Here is a 20915-nt window from a genome sequence, read left to right as displayed (position 1 = left end):
GAAATTTGCACATAAATCTGCACAACCGTTTTCATGTGAAAAATGTATCTGCCCAGTTAAATTTTGTAATAGCTGATGTAGCTTGGTTCCTTTCAGCTCAACGCGGTCCAGTCAGGCTATATCGTTTTTCCTCCTAGTCTTTAACGGTCACCTGCAGGTTGATTTTTGAAATTGACAGACAAAGCGATAGACAAAGAAGACATGAAGAGAATGGTACGATGTTACTGGTTGAAATGGGTGGTTCTTATAGACTAAGGGGGTAAATGAAGGACTAACTATCGGGTCTCTCGTGGGTTTCCGTTGGCCAGTCTATTATCTAAGCCCTTTGTCTATTGCAACCACCCGATTCCACCAATAGGATCTCTTATAACCTTTTTGTCTTCTATGCCTATCGCTTTGTCCATCAATTTCAACAATCAGCCCGATGTCTTAACCAATGTATTCGCTCCATTTTCCCTTTTTCTTCTTTGTCTGTAGCTTTGTCTATCAGTTTTAATAATCAGACCGCAGCCCGCCGTGAAGCCTCCCATCAGAGCGTCGTGCATTCCAGCGGGGCGGCCGAAAACTCCCCACCGGAGCGACCTAGAGTCCCTTTATACTGAGAGTCAAGACAACACCCCCACGTGGAGTCACAAACGGGAATAAAGATTACACAATTTGAAAGTTTTTCGTAATCTTTGATCGACCCATTCTCAAATTCCTTTCTCCGTTCCTTCTCTCATTCCGTTTGTTCCTTGCCGAACCCGTAATTCCCCGGTCCATTCCAGATTATAATCTTTGCAATCGGTGAAAATGTAATCTTTATTCCCGTTTGTGACACTGTGAAGGCCTAAAATACGGGAACCAAGCAGAAATGGATTCACATTGTCTTGACTCTCAGTATAAAGGGACTCTAGTGCATTCCAGCGGGGCGGCCGAAAACTCCCCACCGGAGCGACCCAGTGATCTTGAATCCTCCCCTCGCCGGACTCCGCACGGCCGCCCCGCGCCCTCCACCCTCCCCTCCGCTCTCGTTTTCAAACCGCGCTCGCACCGCTGCGCTGCATCCTGCCGGACCGCTCGAGACGGCCCCGGACTGCAACCCAAGAGGGGGACCCCGGCCAGCGAGGCTCCCTCCGTGCAGTTTTTTGCACGCCCGGCGGGGGGGGGGGGGGCAATTACGGCGGAGCTTGCAGTCGCGTCGATGAATCGGGGGGCCGTGGTGGGGGAGCGCGTGCGCGATTCCCCCCCGCGCGCCCCCGCGGTGCTCAAGGTCAACCGCGCGCGGTGCGAAACCTTTGAGCTGAAGCGAGCGCGGCTCGAGCAGTCTGTTCCCAGCGCGGAGCGGAATTGTGTCACCGCGAGCGGCCGGGCCAAGATCACTGGGTCACTCCGCGGGATCGTAGCCTCTGCGCAGCACCCCCCCGAACGACACCCCTCCCCCCGCCACCCCCCGTCGCCTTTGCGTCGAGCTAAGTTCGCGGCACTACCGTGTTGTGGAGCGTGGGTTGAGGTCGGCGTAGCGATTCGCGGTATTTCGCGCCAGTGAAAGTGCTCGCAAAAGTTCGCGTCCGGAAGCGAGACGTGTTTTGGCGGTGCGTCCAGGTGTGATTACCCCTTTTTCGGAGTCGAGCAGTTTTCCGGTTGGTGTTTTTTTGGATTTTTGGATCGTCTCTTGAGATTGGAGGGTTTGTTTTGAACCTCATCTCGGGTGTGAAATTTTGGGTGCGGATTTTGGAATCCTCACGGGTGTTTTCTTCGCGCTGCAACCGTGCGAAAGTGGTCTCTCTTGGCTGTGTTTTCAAGGTGAAAAAATTTGAAGAAGGAGGCGTAATCAACCTCTTTTTCGACCGGGAGATTTTTAGTGGAATTTTGAAAGTTTCGAAGTATTTCGCTGTAACTGCGAGAAAGAGTCAAGCTCAAGTCTTGTCTTTAGTGTGAAAATATATAAATTCTGATCAAGTGCATACCGTAGAGGAGAGAATACTGTCAACCTTTTTTGGCGTTGATTGTTGCGAATTTTCTCCCGACTTGCGACTGCCAGCCTTTGCTTCCCAAACCTTTTTCGATTGGAAAAATTTGAGTGCCGTATTTTCGAGCGTTCAGTGTCGATTTTTCAACCTTTTCGCAGAAACCACACTACAGCCGTCAAGGTGTAATTCTGTCGTTTGTTTGTGATTGAATATAGATTTCAAGTTGTGTACAACGCGAAGGAGAAAAAATTATCCAACCTTCTATCCCGGTTGTTAGTTCAAAACTTTCGACCCTTTTTCGGTTGCCAGTGTTTCAACCCTTTTTCAACCGGAACCCTCGGCGGTCTCCAGTTCTCTCAAATTTGTTTCCTCCGACTTGGAAGAAAAACCAAGCTTCAGCCTTGTCTTGTGTTTTTAATCGCACCGTCGAGAAAACTTAAGTTTTTAAAAGTTTTGTTTCCGACCAAAAATACGCTGTGTTCGACTATGCTCGTTGTTACTCAAGTGTTCGTCAGCTCCTCAAATCCGAGCGTAAAATTTTAAAGTTTTGTGGTCGAAAGTTTCCCGGTGACAATGTTGAAAAAGGATAAACCCATGATGTCCGTAGCGGCGATCATCCAGAACGCTGCGCACCACTGGAGCCGAGGCAATCTAGGTACTAATCCACTTTCGTTTTTATCAGACCGTTGAATTGAGTAATTTCGTGTTTTCCGATCAATTGACGACTCGTTCTATTCCTTAACTGCGGATTCATCATTTTTCTATCTTGAAGTATCCAAACAGCAGGGGCGTTAGGCTGCTAAAAGGCGTGCATGAGGATTTTTGTGTGATGAGAGTCCAGGGTGTCTGCAAGTCCGGAATTTCTGGAAAGTCCGGAAATAGTACTGATTTTTTTAAGGGCGGGGTGGAAGCACTGAAAAAGTGCAGCAATTCCGCAAGAAGGTCCGGAATTTTTGTCATTTTTGTCGCGATTTGAGCGAGAAATTAAATTTTTTTAAATTTTTCGAATTTCGTCAAATGAAGGCACTGAAAAAGTACTGAATTTTTCTGTTGAGGAGGTACAGAATTTCTTTGGAATGTACTGAAAAAGCACTCTGAATAAAGCACTGATTTTTAGCCAGCCTGTTATAGTAGACACCCTGGTCAGAGAGAGAGACAGCGCAGCATGCATAATTTACGAATATGGCCACGTTTAGGGGTTGATAATCTTTAAACGCTCGTGTAAACAAATTCCTATTTGGAGCTTTTTTAAAATTTTCCCTAGCTTTCGGGACGCCGATTACTTTTCTGGGAAGGACACCACAAGGAATGCCTCAGTGCAAAACCACGCAGCCCCATTGCAGCGTTGCAAATTTTCCGCTTTTATTCTATTTCGAAGAGAACCACGCCAACTTTATAGTTTAAAATCTATATAGAATATTCTACTAACAGGGAGGAATTATCAAAGAAGTTCCTATGCTTAATTGGGTCCCTCCTGGGAGGAGACGAAGGGTAGCCCATTGAAAGGTGGCGACAAGAGGCTGTAGAGGAAATGAGGAGGTGCCACCTCCATGAAAGGCTTTGGGAGGATAGGGGTCTTTGGCGGCTGTGTGTCGCAGAGAGCCAAATTAAGAGCGCTATGAAAGCGGCCTTTACGTATGTAGCTCCCAAGAAATTATGTTGACTCGTTTTTTATTGAAAAAATGAAGTATGACAGGAAATCTGCAACGTCGCAAACGGAGATACGTGGTTTCATTTTTTGGCCATCGACACGATATTCAGGGCAAGCAGAGCAACCCAAACGCAAAGAGTCTCTTTTTATGGGAAAACCGGAGGGAGGGTTTCAGGGCGTGTGCAATGGTGGAAGAAGCAAGAGAATAGTTGAGGGAATAACTTGACTCAAAAACCTCCGAAAAAGAGGTAAATCATGTGCAATTATATGAAACTTTATGGAATCGGCTGGCTTATTTTTAGACTTTTCACCTCCCTCTAAACGCGGATCTGAGAATCATGAGCAAATAATTACGCATACGAATAATGTAGGAACGGGTTTTTATTTGTTATTTATTTCTTTCAATTCTCAATCGGCAACAGAAAACAGTCCATTTTTCTTAAAATTACCGATAGAAATCACTCATTTTTCACGTTTGGGTGTACTTAGCTATCTCAGGGTTGAAAACCCGGGAAAGTCGGGAGAAAAAATTTCACCAAAAAAAGCTAGGAAAACAGGAAAATGACTGGAAATTTTATGAAAAAGTTGGACGTTTTTGCATTAATTTTTTTCGCTGTCTCCTTTTTCTGTACCGCAGTTATTTATTCCGACCTTTCGTTTTTCTGCACGGTAATTTTTTCCGATCCTTCAAGCTATGTCGCGACCGTTCGGGTTTGACGGGAGAAAATTGAAAACTTAAAATGTCAGGTTCTAAAAAAACTCAGAAGTGCTCGGCATTTTTGTGAGGGACCTGGAAAGGTCAAGGGTTCCCTGTCAACGTGAGCTCTTCGATTTACTCTCAGACACGGAGGAAAAAACTGGCCGTATGAATTTTTAAAGCTAACCACAGATCCAGCCACCGAAGTTCGAGCCACACACCCAAAGTACTGTTGGTCCTTCGATTGGCTCGTGAAAAGTTTCAACCAAAGTACCTAAGTACTTCAGATGTGTGACCCTAACTTCGGCGACTGGACCGAGCGGTCTGGTTGTTCCTCTATCCGGTTCCGATCCGTTTTAAGCCCTCAGACATTGCCAAATTTCCTTTGATAAAATGTGAATTTTCAGGGAATTCTGTGAACATTTTTCTTTGAATTTTCAGAGAATTTTATTCGCGACCAGAACTTATTGTAAATCATCTGAAAATTTCAAAAGAAAACATCCATTGCCCTCCTCAAAAATGAAGATTTTTCGGCAAGAAATTCGGCAACTCTCGAATGTCGATACGGCGTTTTTCCGTAGCATGGCGGCATAGGAATATTTTTTCTCCGTGGACGTTATCAAATTTCCTTGGAAAAATCTCACGAACTGTTGGGGAAATCTGCTATTAATTTCCAATTTTTTAGAAAATTGTTCTCGTAACTATACCAATAGTGTCTGGAAATGTCGATGACAAATCTGTGTATCTCTCTTGAAAAATCATCATTTTCTGAGGGAAAATGGCAACATTGGAATGCCCGCACGGCGTTTTTCCTAAGCGCGGTAATATTCTGACGTGCTGAGGAAGAACGACGTATGAACACTCGAGAGTTGTCAAATTTTCTGATACTAAACATGTATTTTTACGCGAAGTTAAGCATATTTTACCTTGAAATGTTCAGGTATTTAAGATACAATTACGAGTACAATTTTCTGAAAATTTGGCGAAAAATATTCACAATTTTCCTCGTAAATTGGTTTTTTATTGAAGGAAAAATGGCGACGTGAGGGCTCATTCGGCGTTCCCCCTTAGCGCAGTAACAGGGTGGCATGAAACCCAAGAAAGAAATGAAAGATTGGAAATCTCAGTGAAATACTTCATGAAATTTCACGAGGCTCTAAAATATTTCATATTTTTCAGGGGCTCGAGTATGCAACCCGCACTCAAATACACAAAAATAGAAGGATGTCGCGATTTTCACTTTTTGCGAAACATTAAAAGGAACCGTTATTTTTCAATGTCTTTCGTGAATTTCTGAAATTTCTTGAAATATTTCACGTGAAATTTCAAGGTTGTATTTTTCATGGAAGGATGTCTCAATTTTCACTTTTTGCGAAACATGAGAAGGAACCATTATTTTTCAATGTCTTCCGTGAATTTCTGAAATTTCTTGAAGTAGGTATTTCACGCGAAATTTCAAGATTTTATTTTCCATGAAATTTTGCCATCCTGCGCGGTAATATTGGTCCGAGCATCCGTCGTTGAATCCTCGTTGCCGCGTCGCGGCGTCAGGAGTCCTGTGGGACGGGAACGGGAGGCGTCGCGACGCGACCCGATCTAGGTGGCATTAATTCGAAAAAATGAATTTTGGAAAAATTAAAATTTGACACCACAGATTGATAGTGCATACTCTCGAGAGTAACTTGGCCAAATATCATGAAGATTGGATCACTAATAAGGAAATGATAAGCACCTAAAGGTGAGGCCGCGAGGTACTTTTGGGCGGACTCGCACCAGTTTTCAGTGTTTACTGTCAGGTCCTATGATTTGAAGTTCATCACACAGAAATAGATGCAAATGTGAAGTGTTCTGTTATGGTGTATCAAAAATATAAGGCATGTTAAAGGTTTATACGTTCTTACTATCTTTCAAAAACGTGTCTATACATCTAGACAAGCCGTTAGACAAAGCGTTATTTTCTACTAATTCCAAGCAAATTTTTACAAAAATGGCTCTAGATGAATGTCTTGCGCCGGTTCGCACGCATACAGACCTACTGTAGTAGTTAGTACTAACCCTAAACTTGATTTTAGTGCAATAAAATTCTGCGCATACTTGCGTCCCTGGGGGTTAGGGCACTTTGAATTTCCAAAACCGGCTTTCAAGAAATAAAGAATTGACACACTAAGGAGCTTACTGCAGACCTCAGATCCTTGGGAATATGAATACTGCATTTTTTACAGGTCATGTGGGTTCTCAAGTCTTCATAATCGTTAAGATGATTATTTTTTACTTTGTCTATACCTCTAGAGAAGCCCATAGACTTACCACAGCTCCGGTTTTTTGACTGGAAATTTTACAATTATGACTCAAAATAAAGGCCCTGCGTAGGTTCGCACGCATACAGACCTACTGTAGTAGTTAGTACTAACCCTAAACTTGATTTTAGTGCAATAAAATTCTGCGCATACTTGCGTCCCTGGGGGTTAGGGCACTTTGAATTTCCAAAACCGGCTTTCAAGAAATAAAGAATTGACACACTAAGGAGCTTACTGCAGACCTCAGATCCTTGGGAATATGAATACTGCATTTTTTACAGGTCATGTGGGTTCTCAAGTCTTCATAATCGTTAAGATGATTATTTTTTACTTTGTCTATACCTCTAGAGAAGCCCATAGACTTACCACAGCTCCGGTTTTTTGACTGGAAATTTTACAATTATGACTCAAAATAAAGGCCCTGCGTAGGTTCGCACACGTGCAGACCGACTGTAGTAGTTAGTGCTGACCCTACACTTGATTTCGGAGCAAAAAAATTCTGCGCATACTTGCGTCCCTGGAGGTTAGGGCACTTTGAATTTCCAAAACCGGCCTTCGAGAAATGAAGAAAATTGACACACTGAGGAGCTTACTGCACTACTGCAGACTCCAGATCTTTGAGGACTGCATTTTTTGCACATCACGTGAGTTCTCAAATCCTCACAATCATTGGGATGATTATTTTTCACCTTGTCTATACCTGTAGAGAAGCCCATAGACTAAAGACAGTTCCCGTTTTTTGACTAGAAATTTTACAATTATGGCTCAAAATACAGAACACGTGGGTTCTTAAATCCTCTCAATCGTTTAGATAATTGTTTTTCACATTGTCTGTACCTTTAGAGAGGCCCATAGACATAGCACTGTTCCACAGAAAAGGAGCTTACTGCACTCCTCGCGCATTATTCCGTGATTGTATGAGTAAATGTCCTCTAACTTAACAACGAATGCTTATTTCTTTCTTGGTTCATGATTTCTTCGTGTTTTTATTCTCTCAGGTTTGTAAGGCTCTGAAATCATCGCAAGCTCACAACTTTGTTTAAAAAAGAAAAAAAAGCAAGTGTGACACCTCACTCTTTTTGATGCGCAATAAAATATTATACCGATGAATATTTTCCTGCTCTTACAGACAGTAATCATTTTTCTTTCAAAATACTTTGTTATTAATTTTGGTTTCTGCTTTCCTTCATTGAGTGAATATACTTCTTGTTCAAGTAAAATATTTATGTTACGTATGTTTAAATTGCCGCGTATAATGAATTTAAATGTATTTTTTGAATTATAGACGAAGATCGAATCTTAATTCATAGTTATTCTGATAACATAATAATTCTGATAGCATAATTGTACCATTAAATTACAAAGCTTCAAAATTTCTGTTGGTTTTAAAGCGCGGCGAATCAAGAAATCAGCGAGCATTGAGGTTCAAATAAAGTTCTTCTTACGCTGATTTGTCAACACTGTATGAACAACTCGAATAGTGGGATAAGCAGTTTTCTTTGGTACTGGAATTTATTTTCCTCAGGGAAACCACAACATTTAGGAGGTATATTTTACCAGATAATACCAATTCCTGGTTCACAAAATTATACAACATTGCCCACCCCCCCCCCCCATAAAAAAATTAGTAATTAGAGGACAAATCCTCGTAAATTCATCGATAGTTTTTGATGATAAATCAAAAAAGGTTGAAAAATATATCAGTCCAGGAATTCAGCCATGTTAAAATATTATTAATGTAGTATTAAGTATGAATTTTCAAGCTAAATGCAAATTTACCACCTTATGCTAAATGATACAGTCAAATTGACTTCAAATTCGTAATTAGCGACCCAAAGAACCCCTAGAAACATATATAACATGTCATCATCAGTGATATTCTAATTAATGCCACCTAGATCCCCCGACGCGCCGTGGAAAGCGCCGGAAACTGCGCAGTTAGCGTCGGTTGCGACGACGACGTCAACCTTCAATTTTTATTCGGAACCAAGGGCGCCGACGCACCCACCGGAATCATAGGTGCGAATCGCCCCGTCCTCTCCTCGCCCATCTCCTCGCGGGTCCCTCTCCCTCTAACGTATCTCGATTTCTACGTGACCCCTGTTGTCCATATAACTCCATGCTCTCCAGGGCTCATGTGGAAAAAAAATACGTGTTTGCGTCGGAGGAAGGATATTCGAACACTGGAAAAAAAAAAACACATGGGATCTAGAGTCCCTTTATACTGAGAGTCAAGACAATGTGAATCCATTTCTGATTGGTTCCCGTATTTTAGGCCTTCACAGTGTCACAAACGGGAATAAAGATTACAGTTTCACCGATTGCAAAGATTATAATCTGGAATGGACCGGGGAATTACGGGTTCGGCAAGGAACAAACGGAATGAGGGAAGGAACGAAAAAAGGAATTCGAGAATGGGCCGATCAAAGATTACGAAAAACGTTCAATTTCTGTAATCTTTATTCCCGTTTGTGACTCCATGAGGGGTGTTGTCTTGACTCTCAGTATAAAGGGACTCTAATGGGATCTTGAGTTCAGACTCTTAAAAACATCGACAAGAAAAAGTACTCTTGATTCAATCGAATTTTTGCTTAAATCAAGAACCAAGCCTCTTAATTTGATCGGATTTCCTTTTGATTTAAGCAAAAATCTGATTGAATCGAGAGTATTTTTTCTTGTCAATGTTTTCAAGAGTCTGGACTCTAGATCCAGTGTTTTTTTTTCCAGTGAATCCAATCTTACGTTAGAAGCTCCTCGACATAAACGTCACCGCTAACGCGTTTAGGAAGCGGGACGAACGTGTCGAAAGAACGTGGCGAGATTTAAAAGCGAGTGGGGTTGAAGTTCAGAAACTTCATTTTGAGCTGAAAATGGACCACCAGACAATTCGTCGTTTTTCAGACGAAGGAACGTAACGCCATTTCAAGGTTTCAAAATTGACTCAAACAATTTACAGGGTTGCTACAGTCAGAGAATACTGGGAAATGTCAGGGAATTTTAAAAAGTTAGGGAAAATGACGAAAGTTCCAGGGGAAAATTGTGTCAATTCTCCTTTTTCAGCTTTCTAGAAAGGATTTGACGTTTGGAACAACAAATTTTGCCTGGAAACTATTTTTAATTATGTATTTTTGGCCGCGCGGCATATCTTCAAGTGTCAGGGAATTTTATTCAAATGTGTCAGGGAAATGTCAGGGAATTTAATTTTCTAAATTTTGTTACAACCTTGAGTTCAATTTTTTTACAAGAAAGTACCTGTACAATTTTTGTCCTATATTTGCCGGACTTTAGCATGAGATAAGAAGATAAATCTGAAATTTTTACTCATAAATGCCCAAGATTCTCTTGGTAAAAATGCAATTTGCACGGTTAAATTCGAAAATATCGAATGTAGTTCACTGTACGTTCTTTCGAGAGGGAAACTACGAATTTTAGGATGCTAGCTTCTGTTTTATCGATAAGGTTCTGCGTGTATTTGGAGATTCCTGGAGGCCAGTGCGTTTCGCGGATTCCGAGATTTCCGCCTGTAGTCGATGGCTCAAAAAGTTCAAGGTTTGTTTTTAGAGAATGAAAGAAAAACATTTCGAACGAGTTGTCGACCTCTGGTGATTCATGCGATGATCATTTGAATTTTCGTCTCCACTCTCTCCTTTTAATTACGATGCCTGGAAACGGCCTAAGTATTAGCATATATTTTGACTGCTGGTTTTCCCCAAAATTTCGTGCTGAGGACAATGTACTTAACGAAAATTCTGAAAATCATTCCTCTCCTTCTCTCCCTCCGTTGGTCAACGACATTTTGTCGAGGGCATGTTTGTTTTACCCCCTTTTCTCCTTCTTTGACCATTGACCTGTTTTGCATCACTCATGGCACCGATTTTTTGCGCTGCTTGTAGTATTTGTTTTGATGATGAATGTACAATAGTGTCATCCATTTGTTTGAACAGCCGTTTATATTCGAGGTCATCCACTGATGGTGAACCGAGAACATTCATTATAATGTTCTGTAATAATTCTCTGCTTGCAATCCCTCTTTTCTTTACATTTTTTCAAAATCGCGCGGACCTGAAATCAATGAAAAAAAACCAATGTTAACTGCAAAAAATAACCAATTGCTCGTGAGTCCCCTCTGCAAGCTAGCTTTGATGCTTCAATGGGGTTTCGATGGTCAAAAATCTCACTCGAATTATTCTTCAACCAACGTAAATCTTCAAGATATTTAACAAATGCTTCTGAAATGATGATTCGTAAATTTGTAGCAATGATCGGAGCCATTTAGTCCAGGGACAATAGGGACATCAACGTCTATGTTCCAAAAATGTATTTTGAACGACCTTAAATATAGGCAAGCTCAAAATATCCAACGAAGAAGTCATCGTCCAATATCTATCACAGAGCTGTGTTATCTTACCGTGAATTGGTACGCACAGTTTTAGCTCACTCTGTCGAGCTGTTTTTGATAACTGTTTTCAGACTATGAAGTTGAAATGTCCATCTATCATTCCGATTTTTACCTCAAAAGCACCCTCGAGCAGTTGAGACGGGCCGTTTTTATAGACCAAGAGGGAAAGTGATGGATTAAAGGGTCAGTTGAGCTGGTGACAGAATCGTGTTTTGATGCTTGATTCTTGTAGATTAGCTAAAAATAAGAAGATCTGTCCGAACAGCAACTTTCTACGTTCAGTATTAACCAAGATGTCGCGCCCTGAGAAACTCGATTAATGACGTCATCCACCGCGGTAGTACATACCATGCACTACCGCGGTGGATGAACTCGACTTTTCAAAGAACGATATCTCGGTTAATATATTAAACGTAGAAAGTTGCTGTTAGGACAGATCTTATTTTTAGCTAATCTGCAAGAATCAAGCATCAAAACACGATTCTGTCACCAGCTCAACTGACCCATTTTAGGGTCTCCCGCGGGTTGCCGTTAGTCTATTCCTTACCTCTTTTGGTCATTGCACCACCCGCTACCACCAATAAAATCGCTTCATTTTCCATTTGTTTTATTCGTCTATCACTAGGGTTATCAATTTTGAAACTCAGGCCTACGGTGGTTTAATTTTTTCGAGAGCTCTCTCAATAACATCCTGACCTAGTTTGCTGTTTATTAAGGAAAGTATTTTCACAGCAGGCTACCTGACCTAAGGAAACTTTCGATTGCGAGGTTTTCCTCATCTTCTTGTCGTTTCTCGTCCCACCCGCTGATCTCCGCGTCTTCGGTTGACTTGCGAACGACTCATTTTCACTCAATTATGCTGCTTTAGAATCCTGCTCGAAATCAAAACTATAAAATCGAGTGTGTACCTATTCCCTGTGCTCCTGCCTAGGGATCTCGTATATTATAGGCTGTTGACAAAATGCCTAGTTCAACTATCAGCTTATGTCACATGATTAAATACTTCATGAAAATGAAAATGTAAAAATGTAACGTGTAAATTTTGAGAATATGTTATCATTACTGTGCTCCTAAGACGGGTGAATTTTTCTTAACCGTAGGAAATCAAAGAAAAGTCCGGAAATGCCATGAAACTTTGAATTTTCTCGTTTTTTCAAAATATTTAGCATGTTAATCATGTATCCTATTTTCTTTCTGTTTGCAGGTAAGCACTTGACCTTATTACAATTCGTGACCTCCAAATTCAAGTAATTTGGTAAGTTGTCTATGTTTATTTACTAGTAACCGCCGAGCATTTTGGTTAATTTAATGGATAGAACTTCTTTATTGGTTCTCGGCGTTTTGTATCACGGAATAATGTTGAGTTGGGATTGTTCGGATGCAATGATAGTTAAAATACATTGAATATGGACTGCATTTTGCAAAAAAGGAACTAATATTTCTAGCTCAAAAAGCACTTATCTGCGTAGAAAAATTGATGACACATGAGTTGTTTCTAAAATGGGGCAGAAATCGTAGTTCATCTTGCAAAATCTAGTCCATAAGTAAGTCTTCATGAAAAAAATATCTTTACCTATGAGTTGGTTGTCTTGCGAGTATAAGATGAACGTTTTATTAATGAGTTAATATGAAAAAAAATTCTAAACTAAATGGGACCAGTTTCAAGAGTGACAGAATTGTGTTTCGATGCCTACGGCTTACGGATTAGGCATGCATAATGTGAACTGTTCAAACGCCAAGTTTTGCCGTGCAACTTTAACATAGCGTGACCTTCGGAAAATTGGTGTATATGGTCTCCTCCTCCGCTCGTAGTAGTGCATCCTGCATCACAACTTGCATTTACCAATCAGCGAAGCGATCATCTGCCGTGCTCAAGAATGAGAGAGCCGTGTGCACTAAATGACCCTGTGTGGCAATAGGAACCTTACACTGGAAAAAAAAAACACACTGGATCTAGAGTCCAGACTCTTAAAAACATCGACAAGAAAAAATTCTCTTGATTCAATCAGATTTAAGCTTAAATCAAGAACCAAGCCTCTTAATTTGAACGGATTTCCTTTTGATTTAAGCTCAAATCTGATTGAATCGAGAGTCCTTTTTCTTGTCAATGTTTTCAAGAGTCTGGACTCTAGAACCAATGTGTTTTTTTTTCCAGTGTAGTCCCTCGACGCAAAATTTTCAGTAGAGCTATCCTCGTCAATAGGGTTGAGTAATCCAAGTTTGAGTTTTTAACGAACAACTTTCTACGTGCTATAAAGAACAAGTTGCAAGTGTTAAGCTAATTTTTGTGACAGTAAAGGGTGCAAAGACGTCATAAATCGACAATTTTGTATCCTGAACATGGCTGACCAGGAGCTTAAAAATGTTACGAAATTACGCCTATTGAATTTCATTTCAAGTCGTTCAACTCCAGTTTTTTGGGCGCATTTCGTCCCAGAATGCTCGCAGAACCCTCCACTATGCTCTTGTATGAATGGCTCAATCAATGGGACCAAATTTTGCAATTAGGAACCATAATACCTGGCTCATCCGTTATAACACATAATTATAACCGTAGGAAAACTGATGCCACTAACGTTGTTTTTGAACTAAGAAGTTTAAAAGGGAGTTTCAAAGTTTTTAAGAGTTCCCCGGCGGCTCCCCACTTGTTTCGCCTTATTTGTCCAACTTTTGACATTAAAGGGCGACTTTTTTTTTTACTTCTTTTCCTCGTAAAGATTCTACGCAGTAATATGACATTCGAAAAGACACCTTTCTCCCCAATATTTTGCTGATCTACGGGCATAAACGGTACACAATGAAGATGTTGCATGTGTGAGGAATTTGCGATTATTGACTACTGATTTCCATGTAAAAGTTGGCGAGAAACACGATGGTGCCACTGGTTTTCTCTGAAATTAACTCCCAAGCTCAAAAAAAGCTCTCAAGTTGATCCCAAAATGGAGGGATATCCCACGCTATCCTGAGAGTCCACGTTTACATCAAGACAAACTCACCAGTCTCCGTGCAAAGATAGGGAGCAAATACATTGACAGCAATTGACAAGGCTGCCACTTTATTTGGGGACTCCAAAACAGAAAACATGACAACCTTGCTAATTATTTGCTCTCTATCTTTGCATGGAGAGTTTGTTTTGATGTAGAGTTGGACCCTCAGGATAGCGTGGGATGCTCCCTCCATTTTTGGCTCAACTTGAGAGCTTTTTTCGAGCTTGGAAGTTAATGTCAGAGAAAACCAGTGACACTATCGTGTTTCTCGCGAACTTTTACGTAAGAATCAGTAGTCAAATCGCAAATTCCTCACTCATGCAACATCTTCATTCTGTGACTCGTTCGACTGACCTATTTTAAAGTGTGATAATACTTAAATTTGCGTATGCAGTCGAACTTTTTCGCCGTGCAAGAGTCGATCGCTCTCGCAGATGGTTTTGTTTACCGTGTGTGTGTCTCCCCTGGCGGAGACTACACGCCCTGCGGCCTGCTGCGGGAGAGGCGAATTGGAAAATGTAAAGTCGAATGCAATGTAGCAACGATGACCTACTTGGCTCTCACGCCCGACCCGGCCTTGCGCTGGCCCTGGCAGTGAGCGGTGACGAACGAACCTATTGAGTGGATCCCAGCTCGCGCGCATCGCGTCACCGCACGGTGCACTGGGAAAAAAACACATTGGATCTGGAGTCCAGACTCTTGAAAACATCGACAAGAAAAAATATTCTTGATTCAATCAGATTTAAGGTGATTCGATGGACGCCATATTTTGTGTCTGAACGGCATGCGAGATATCGCATCAATTGGTTCCATTTTTTCAGCTACTCGTCATTTTTCTCCCATTTTGAGATCGCAGTTCTGTTGCCAGGAGACTAAAGCACTCACTTACCAATTTTAACAATGAAATTCAACGTAATAAAGGCGTGGTTTTTTTTTAGAGAGAAAATATCGCATTCGATACTGATATCGAAACTGCACTCGAATGCGATATTTTCTCTCTAAAAAAACCACGCCTTCATTACGTTGAATTTCATTGTTAAAATTGGTAAGTGAGTGCTTTAGTCTCCTGCCAACAGAATTGCGATCTCAAAATTGGAGAAAAATGACGAGTAGCTGAAAATCTGGAACCAATTGATGCGATATATCGCATGCCGTTCTGACACAAAATATGGCGTCCGTCGAATCACCTTAAGCTTAAATCAAGAACCAAGCCTCTTAATTTGAGCGGATTTCCTTTTGATTTAAGCTTAAATCTGATTGAATCAAGAGTCCTTTTTCTTGTCAATGTTTTCAAGAGTCTGGACTCTAGATCCAATGTGTTTTTTTTTTTTACCAGTGTGGAATCTCTATTAGAAGTTGGACTTGGAATTTTTCTGTTAAAACTTCCAATTTTCATGCATATTTTTTGTCTTTTTATCAGGGTTGCCACAGTCAGGGAATACCGGGAAATGTCAGGAATTTTAAAAAGTCAGGGAAACAGGATTGCCACATTCAGGGAATACCGTGAAATGTCTAGGAAATTTTTTTTAAATCACCGCTTTATTTGCTTTCGAGAGTGGGTTTGAGGTTTCGAACAAGAAATTTTGCCTGAAAACTGTTTTCAATTATGTCTTCTTAACCATCTGTCCTTTCTTCAATTGTCAAAGAATACCACCAAAATGTGTCAGGGAAATGTCAGAGAATTTTATTTTTTAAATTCTGTGGCAAAACCATCTCTGTCTCATGTCCTTTCTTCAATTGTCAGGGAATTTCACCAAAATGTGTCAGGGAAATGTCAGAGAATTTCGTTTTTTTAAATTCTGTGGCAACCCAGGGAAAACTTGGGAATATCAGGGAAATTTTCGAAAATGTCAGGAAAAAATCGATAAGCACCTTTATTTGCTTTATAGAATGGGTTTGAAGTTTCGATCAACGAATTTTGCCCAAAAACTATTTCTAATTACGTCTTTTTGACGGTTCCAAGAGGCTTTTCAGACTATTTTCGTAGGATATTTTACCTGCAACAACGCAATCACTATCAAAGTTTTGCGCCTCGTATTTACGAAGATAAATGTTTTTAGTGTTTCCACATTTTGTCCGATCTCCTCCATCGACCCGGTCTACTGTGCGCCGGCCGTCACGAACACAAGCTCCGGCTTCTATTCGCTTTTTTCACGTTTTCATTTTCCCGACGAGCAACGAAACCACGTGAATAATTCCGATCGAACCGACGACAGTGATGGATCACCCCCCAGGAAGAGACGCTTTTCGATGTTGAGGTGTTTCACGGATGGGGAGCTTGTAGGCGTGCATGATTTGTGGCGGAGCGTTTGTCAAAAGTCGGGGAAGGCTGGGAAACCGAGATTAGTCGGGGGAAAATAAGCGGAGGATTCTAATAGGACTGGGAAAAAATGGCGTGGTTCTGGAAGAAATATTCTCGAATTTGCAGCCAAGAGGGCAGTTTCATGGATTCATCCTTCCTGCCAAAGTATCACAAGCGCCATGCGACGTTTCAAAATTTCCACTACCACTTTATTTTTTTACAGAGAAATTGTTGGTTGAACTTTTGAAATTACCTATCGAAGTGCAGGCTCGAAAGTTTGTGAATTCTCTTAGGTTGAAGAAAACTACTTTTGGGATCTCCAAAATTTTAAGGAAACCGCTTTGAAGAGGGCAAGAACCTACGCGGTTACGGAGATTGCACGGGACTCGTGTAGAAAACAGGGTTGCCACAGTCAGGGAATACTGGAAAACCGGGAAATGTAAGGTACTTTAAAATAGTCAGGGAAAATGACGAAAGTGTCAGGAAAAATGACGAAAGTGTTAGGGAAAAATCGTCAAATCACCTTCATTTGCTTCCTCGATTGGGTTTGACGTTTCGAACGACAAATTTGCCCAAAACGATTTTTAACCTAGTCTTTTTAAAAATCTGGCATTTGTTCAATTGTCAGGAAATTTCACCAAAATATGTCGGGGAAATGTCAGGGAATTAAATTTTTATAATTCTGTGGCAACCCTGAGAAAAGGCATGGAATTTTAAAATCGGACTAACTTGGAACGCTGCTCGGAAATATTGTAATTCCCGGGAGCCCGTGCAGCATGCGAGGGGAGCGTTGATTGGGTTTACAGCTCGGCGTACACACCTGTCCTGCTCGACGGGTGACGTGACGTCGTGACGTACCAACGTGGCTGACGTGCCGGTGCCGCGCGGGTCGACGTTGCGTCGCGTTCCAACTCCACTCTCGCCTTCGAGAAACGAAACGGTGTCACTGAGTCAATGTTACGGGGGCCGCGTCAAATCAACGCTGTTACGTGTGCAAAGCAGCGTGATCCCGCTCCACCGCCGCCACAACGCCGCATGAACCTTCAGACGTTGCCATATTTAAAAAAAAACCTTACTTACCGGGAAAATTGGACTGCGTTAAGTAGAGTCCCTTTATACTGAGAGTCAAGACAATGCGAATCCATTTATGATTGGTTAACCGGATTTTAGGCCTTCACAGTGTCACAAACGGGAATAAAGATTACATTTTCACCAATTGCAAAGATTATAATCTGTAATGGACCGAGGAATTTCGGGTTCGACAAGGAACAAACGGAATGAAGGAAGGAACGGAGAAAGGAATTTAAAAATGAGCCGATCAAAGATTACGAAATACGTTGCAATTTCTGTAATCTTTATTTCCGTTTGTGACTCCATGAGGGGTGTTGTCTTGACTCTCAGTATAAAGGGACTCTAGCGTTAAGCAGAACGGAACTAAGCCACATCAGCATTTGCCAAATTCAACTGGGCACTTTACTTTTTCACACGCAGGGCCGGATTAAGGGGGTGGCCACATGGGCCGCGGCTCATGGCGGCAAATCTAGGGGGCGGCAAATTTTGCAAAATTTTTAAATGTAGGTATAAAAAAATCGGATTTAGAAAAAAAAATTACAAACGAAAAAAGGCGACAAAATCTCTCATTTCCTGAGAGTATAGTAATTTCTAATTTTGTCGTCTTTCAGTGATACAAGTGACAGCACCTTTAATTAGTCGAGTTAAGAGAGAAACGAAACACGCAATTTGGCCGGAACGGCGCGACTTGGAGAGAAATGATGACGAGGACTTGAGATGAAAAGGAGAAGCCCTCGGCGCGGCGATCGATCGGCATGTAACACATATTAGCGCCTACAAGACTGCACGAATACTTCACGCATTGCATCAAACACAGTGCGGTCACTGCGGTCAGCGTGAAACGGATAGCGCCTGCAAGAATGCATGAATACTTCACGCATTGCGCCAAACACGGTGCGGTCTGCGCGGCGCGGCGCGGCGCGGCGGAAGTTAAAATCATTAAACCACATTTATGTTTGTTCTTTCATAATTTTTTCGTTCATTTCTTATGAATGGAAGGCCTTGTTCACAAAGAGATAGGTTTACGAAACTTAAATTTCGCGCAAAGTTCCGTGAACTTCTGGTAGTAGTGTTGACAGGGCTTTTCCAAAAAATGTGTCCAACACGAGTAAACGCGTCTTATGCACCCCTCCCCCGCTGGCACGTTCACTTGATGGTTTTTATTGATGTTTCAAAACGAATGAGAAGGGGGCGGCAAGTAGGTAAATCCGGCCCTGTTCTCACGAGAACGTTTGTGCGAATTGCTTTGAAAATCTTGAGGAATTTGCCTCGTACCACGTAGACAATTCACTGAAATTTACACAAAAATCCGCACAATCGGTTTTCATGTAAAAAATTATATCGCTCAGTTAAATTTGGCATGCAGTGGCTGATTTGGCTTGGTTCCTCTCTGCTTCACGCGGTCCAACCGTGAATACTTTTTTCAAAATTTCGGACGATTTTGTTCGCAATCGAATTCAAAACATCTGAAAGTTTCAATGGAAATGTACGCATAACTCTCCGCGAAAATTTTCTCGAATACGCTGTTAAAAATCGAGTAGTGAAATTCGGTGCCGAAATCTAGATGGCGCCTCAAAACCCCGAGTGATATGAATGTGAAGTGAAATTAGCACCATAAAAACGTATGACACTCCGCAAAAAGAATAATTCCGCTCCGTAACAGTGCAAGTCACCCCGTAAGAAGAATACGGGGTGCTGCGGTCAGGGAAAACCGGGAAATGTCAGGGTATTTTAAAAAGCCGGGAAAACCTAGAAATGTCAGGGAAAATGACCAAGTGTCCGGGAAAAATTGTTCGGTCACCTTCATTTGCTTTCCAGAATGGGTTTGACAATTCGAACAACAGATTTTGCATGAAAACTATTTCAAATTACGTCTTTTAAGTCATCTATCATAGCCATGATTGTCAGGGAATTTGGCCAAAATGTGTCGGGAGAATCAGGGAAACGTCAGGGAATTTCATTTTCCCGATTCCGTGGCAACCCTTGGAATAGATTTTGCTCTGCTTTCATGTTATCACTCAGGGTTCTTGGGTGCTATGCATAGCCTCCGGCATAGAATTTCACCGGAAAATATTTAACTGTGCACGCCTCACGACCATGAATACGTCCCGTAGATTCATGGTTAGGATTTTGAATGGATGGTAGGTTTAGTGGAAGGCGGTTTGCGGTCCGTTCGGGACCCAGGGCGCGGCACCTGTTGCGTCCGTGACAGTGCTCCAGATGGCGAACTGGAGTGCGGCCGATCTTTAGTTGGTCACTGCCAAGGCCGCCGATAAGGAGCCTTTCCATTCGAGGCGATCGTGGATGGCGCCACGCTATGAAATCGCCCTCGTTTTCTCCGTCCTTCCATAGCTCAACGTGAAAAATGCACGTCGCGCTTTGTTTATTATTTTATTTATTTATTTTTCTTTGGAACGCATAGGAGGCCGTCCATAAATTACGTTACCCACCGAGAGGGGAGGGGGGGTTGGTCTGGGGGTGAGTGATATGTAGGTTGTAGGTGACCAAGGGAGAGGGCCAAGCAAAAATGACGACAATCGGCGGATTCAGCAAAGTGGCAATATTGTTTTTATCCATTTAAACCAATGGGAATTTATCGATTCTTGAGGGGGGGGGGGGGTGCTCCGACAAGAATCGATTATTTAACCTATGTTTAAATGGAGGAAATCTGGTGTTGCCAAATTGCTGGATCCGCCTCTGGTGACGTCACCGTATCATACTGAGAAAAGGAGGGAATTTTAGACTTTTTTAATGTGCTCAACATTATTCAGAGTCATTTTAACGCATGGACTAATGTGTGATACACCTGTAGCAAAACTTAGCCATCACCTTACACCTACGCAAAAAAGTGGGTACTTAGGAGACATTTCAAATTTGAAAAGAATGTTTCGAAAATAGATGCCTTTTTTTGCAAGAGATTTTAAAGGTGCCTAGTCTATTTACCGTACACAGTAAAAACATATTCGGTAGTATTCCCAACTATTGGAGCCGAGATTCTTGCTTTTGGCTACTTGAACTAAAACCGGAACCATAAATCTCAGCTTAAGGTGCTAAATTTTTCGAGGTGCGGAAAAAGTACAGGCACTCTGATGAAGCACCGTTTTTAAAAGGTCGGCGTGCAAGTTTGGAAAGCGTATACGGACTGTCGGTGGAATAGCACAGGCTTTTAGAACTAGTTTCTCTCTAATCTTTTATCGCGCATGGAACGAAAAGTTGAGAGTCTCTCAAACTTCTTCTAAGTTTTTGGACGCACTAATCTTGTCACGATATCGACGAAAATGGACGATCCCGGCTGCTTTTCCTGTTAACGTGAGACGTGACAGACGGACTTTATTTCAAACAGAACTGAATAATTCGTGGAAACCAAACGAGGAAGTCTACTTAAAAACACGCCGTGGCCTAAAAGAAAAACTTTCCAGACTTCTGCAACTTCTGAATCGTCCGAGGACAGTGGCGAGCCGTGAATGATCGATTATCGAAATGTCTCCCATTTGATGCTGTGGTAAAGGATCGATCATTAAGGTGTTCGTTGCGAACACCCTGTTAATCGATCCTTTTT

The 20915-nt window shown here is 41.7% G+C and overlaps 1 protein-coding gene across 2 annotated transcripts in view; it reads left to right on the top strand.

Annotated features, from left to right (window-relative positions):
• The window catches only part of usp (retinoid X receptor ultraspiracle), an 86731-nt gene that overhangs the window by 15201 nt on the left and 50615 nt on the right, over window positions 1-20915 (top strand). Inside the window, exon 1 of one of the 2 annotated variants that reach the window (XM_019044934.2) lies at window positions 1328-2607. The exons of the other annotated variant lie outside the window; for it this stretch is intronic. Coding sequence (XP_018900479.1) covers window positions 2526-2607 — 82 coding nt within the window. The 5' untranslated portion in view covers window positions 1328-2525. Of the gene's footprint in view, window positions 1-1327; window positions 2608-20915 lie in introns of those variants that run through there. 2 annotated transcript variants of the gene reach the window in all.

This window comes from Bemisia tabaci, chromosome 7 (assembly GCF_918797505.1).
Source record: "Bemisia tabaci chromosome 7, PGI_BMITA_v3".
Lineage (NCBI taxonomy): Eukaryota > Metazoa > Arthropoda > Insecta > Hemiptera > Aleyrodidae > Bemisia > Bemisia tabaci.
Note: the sequence above shows the minus strand (reverse complement) of the source record. Positions and strands in the feature narration are given on the sequence as shown.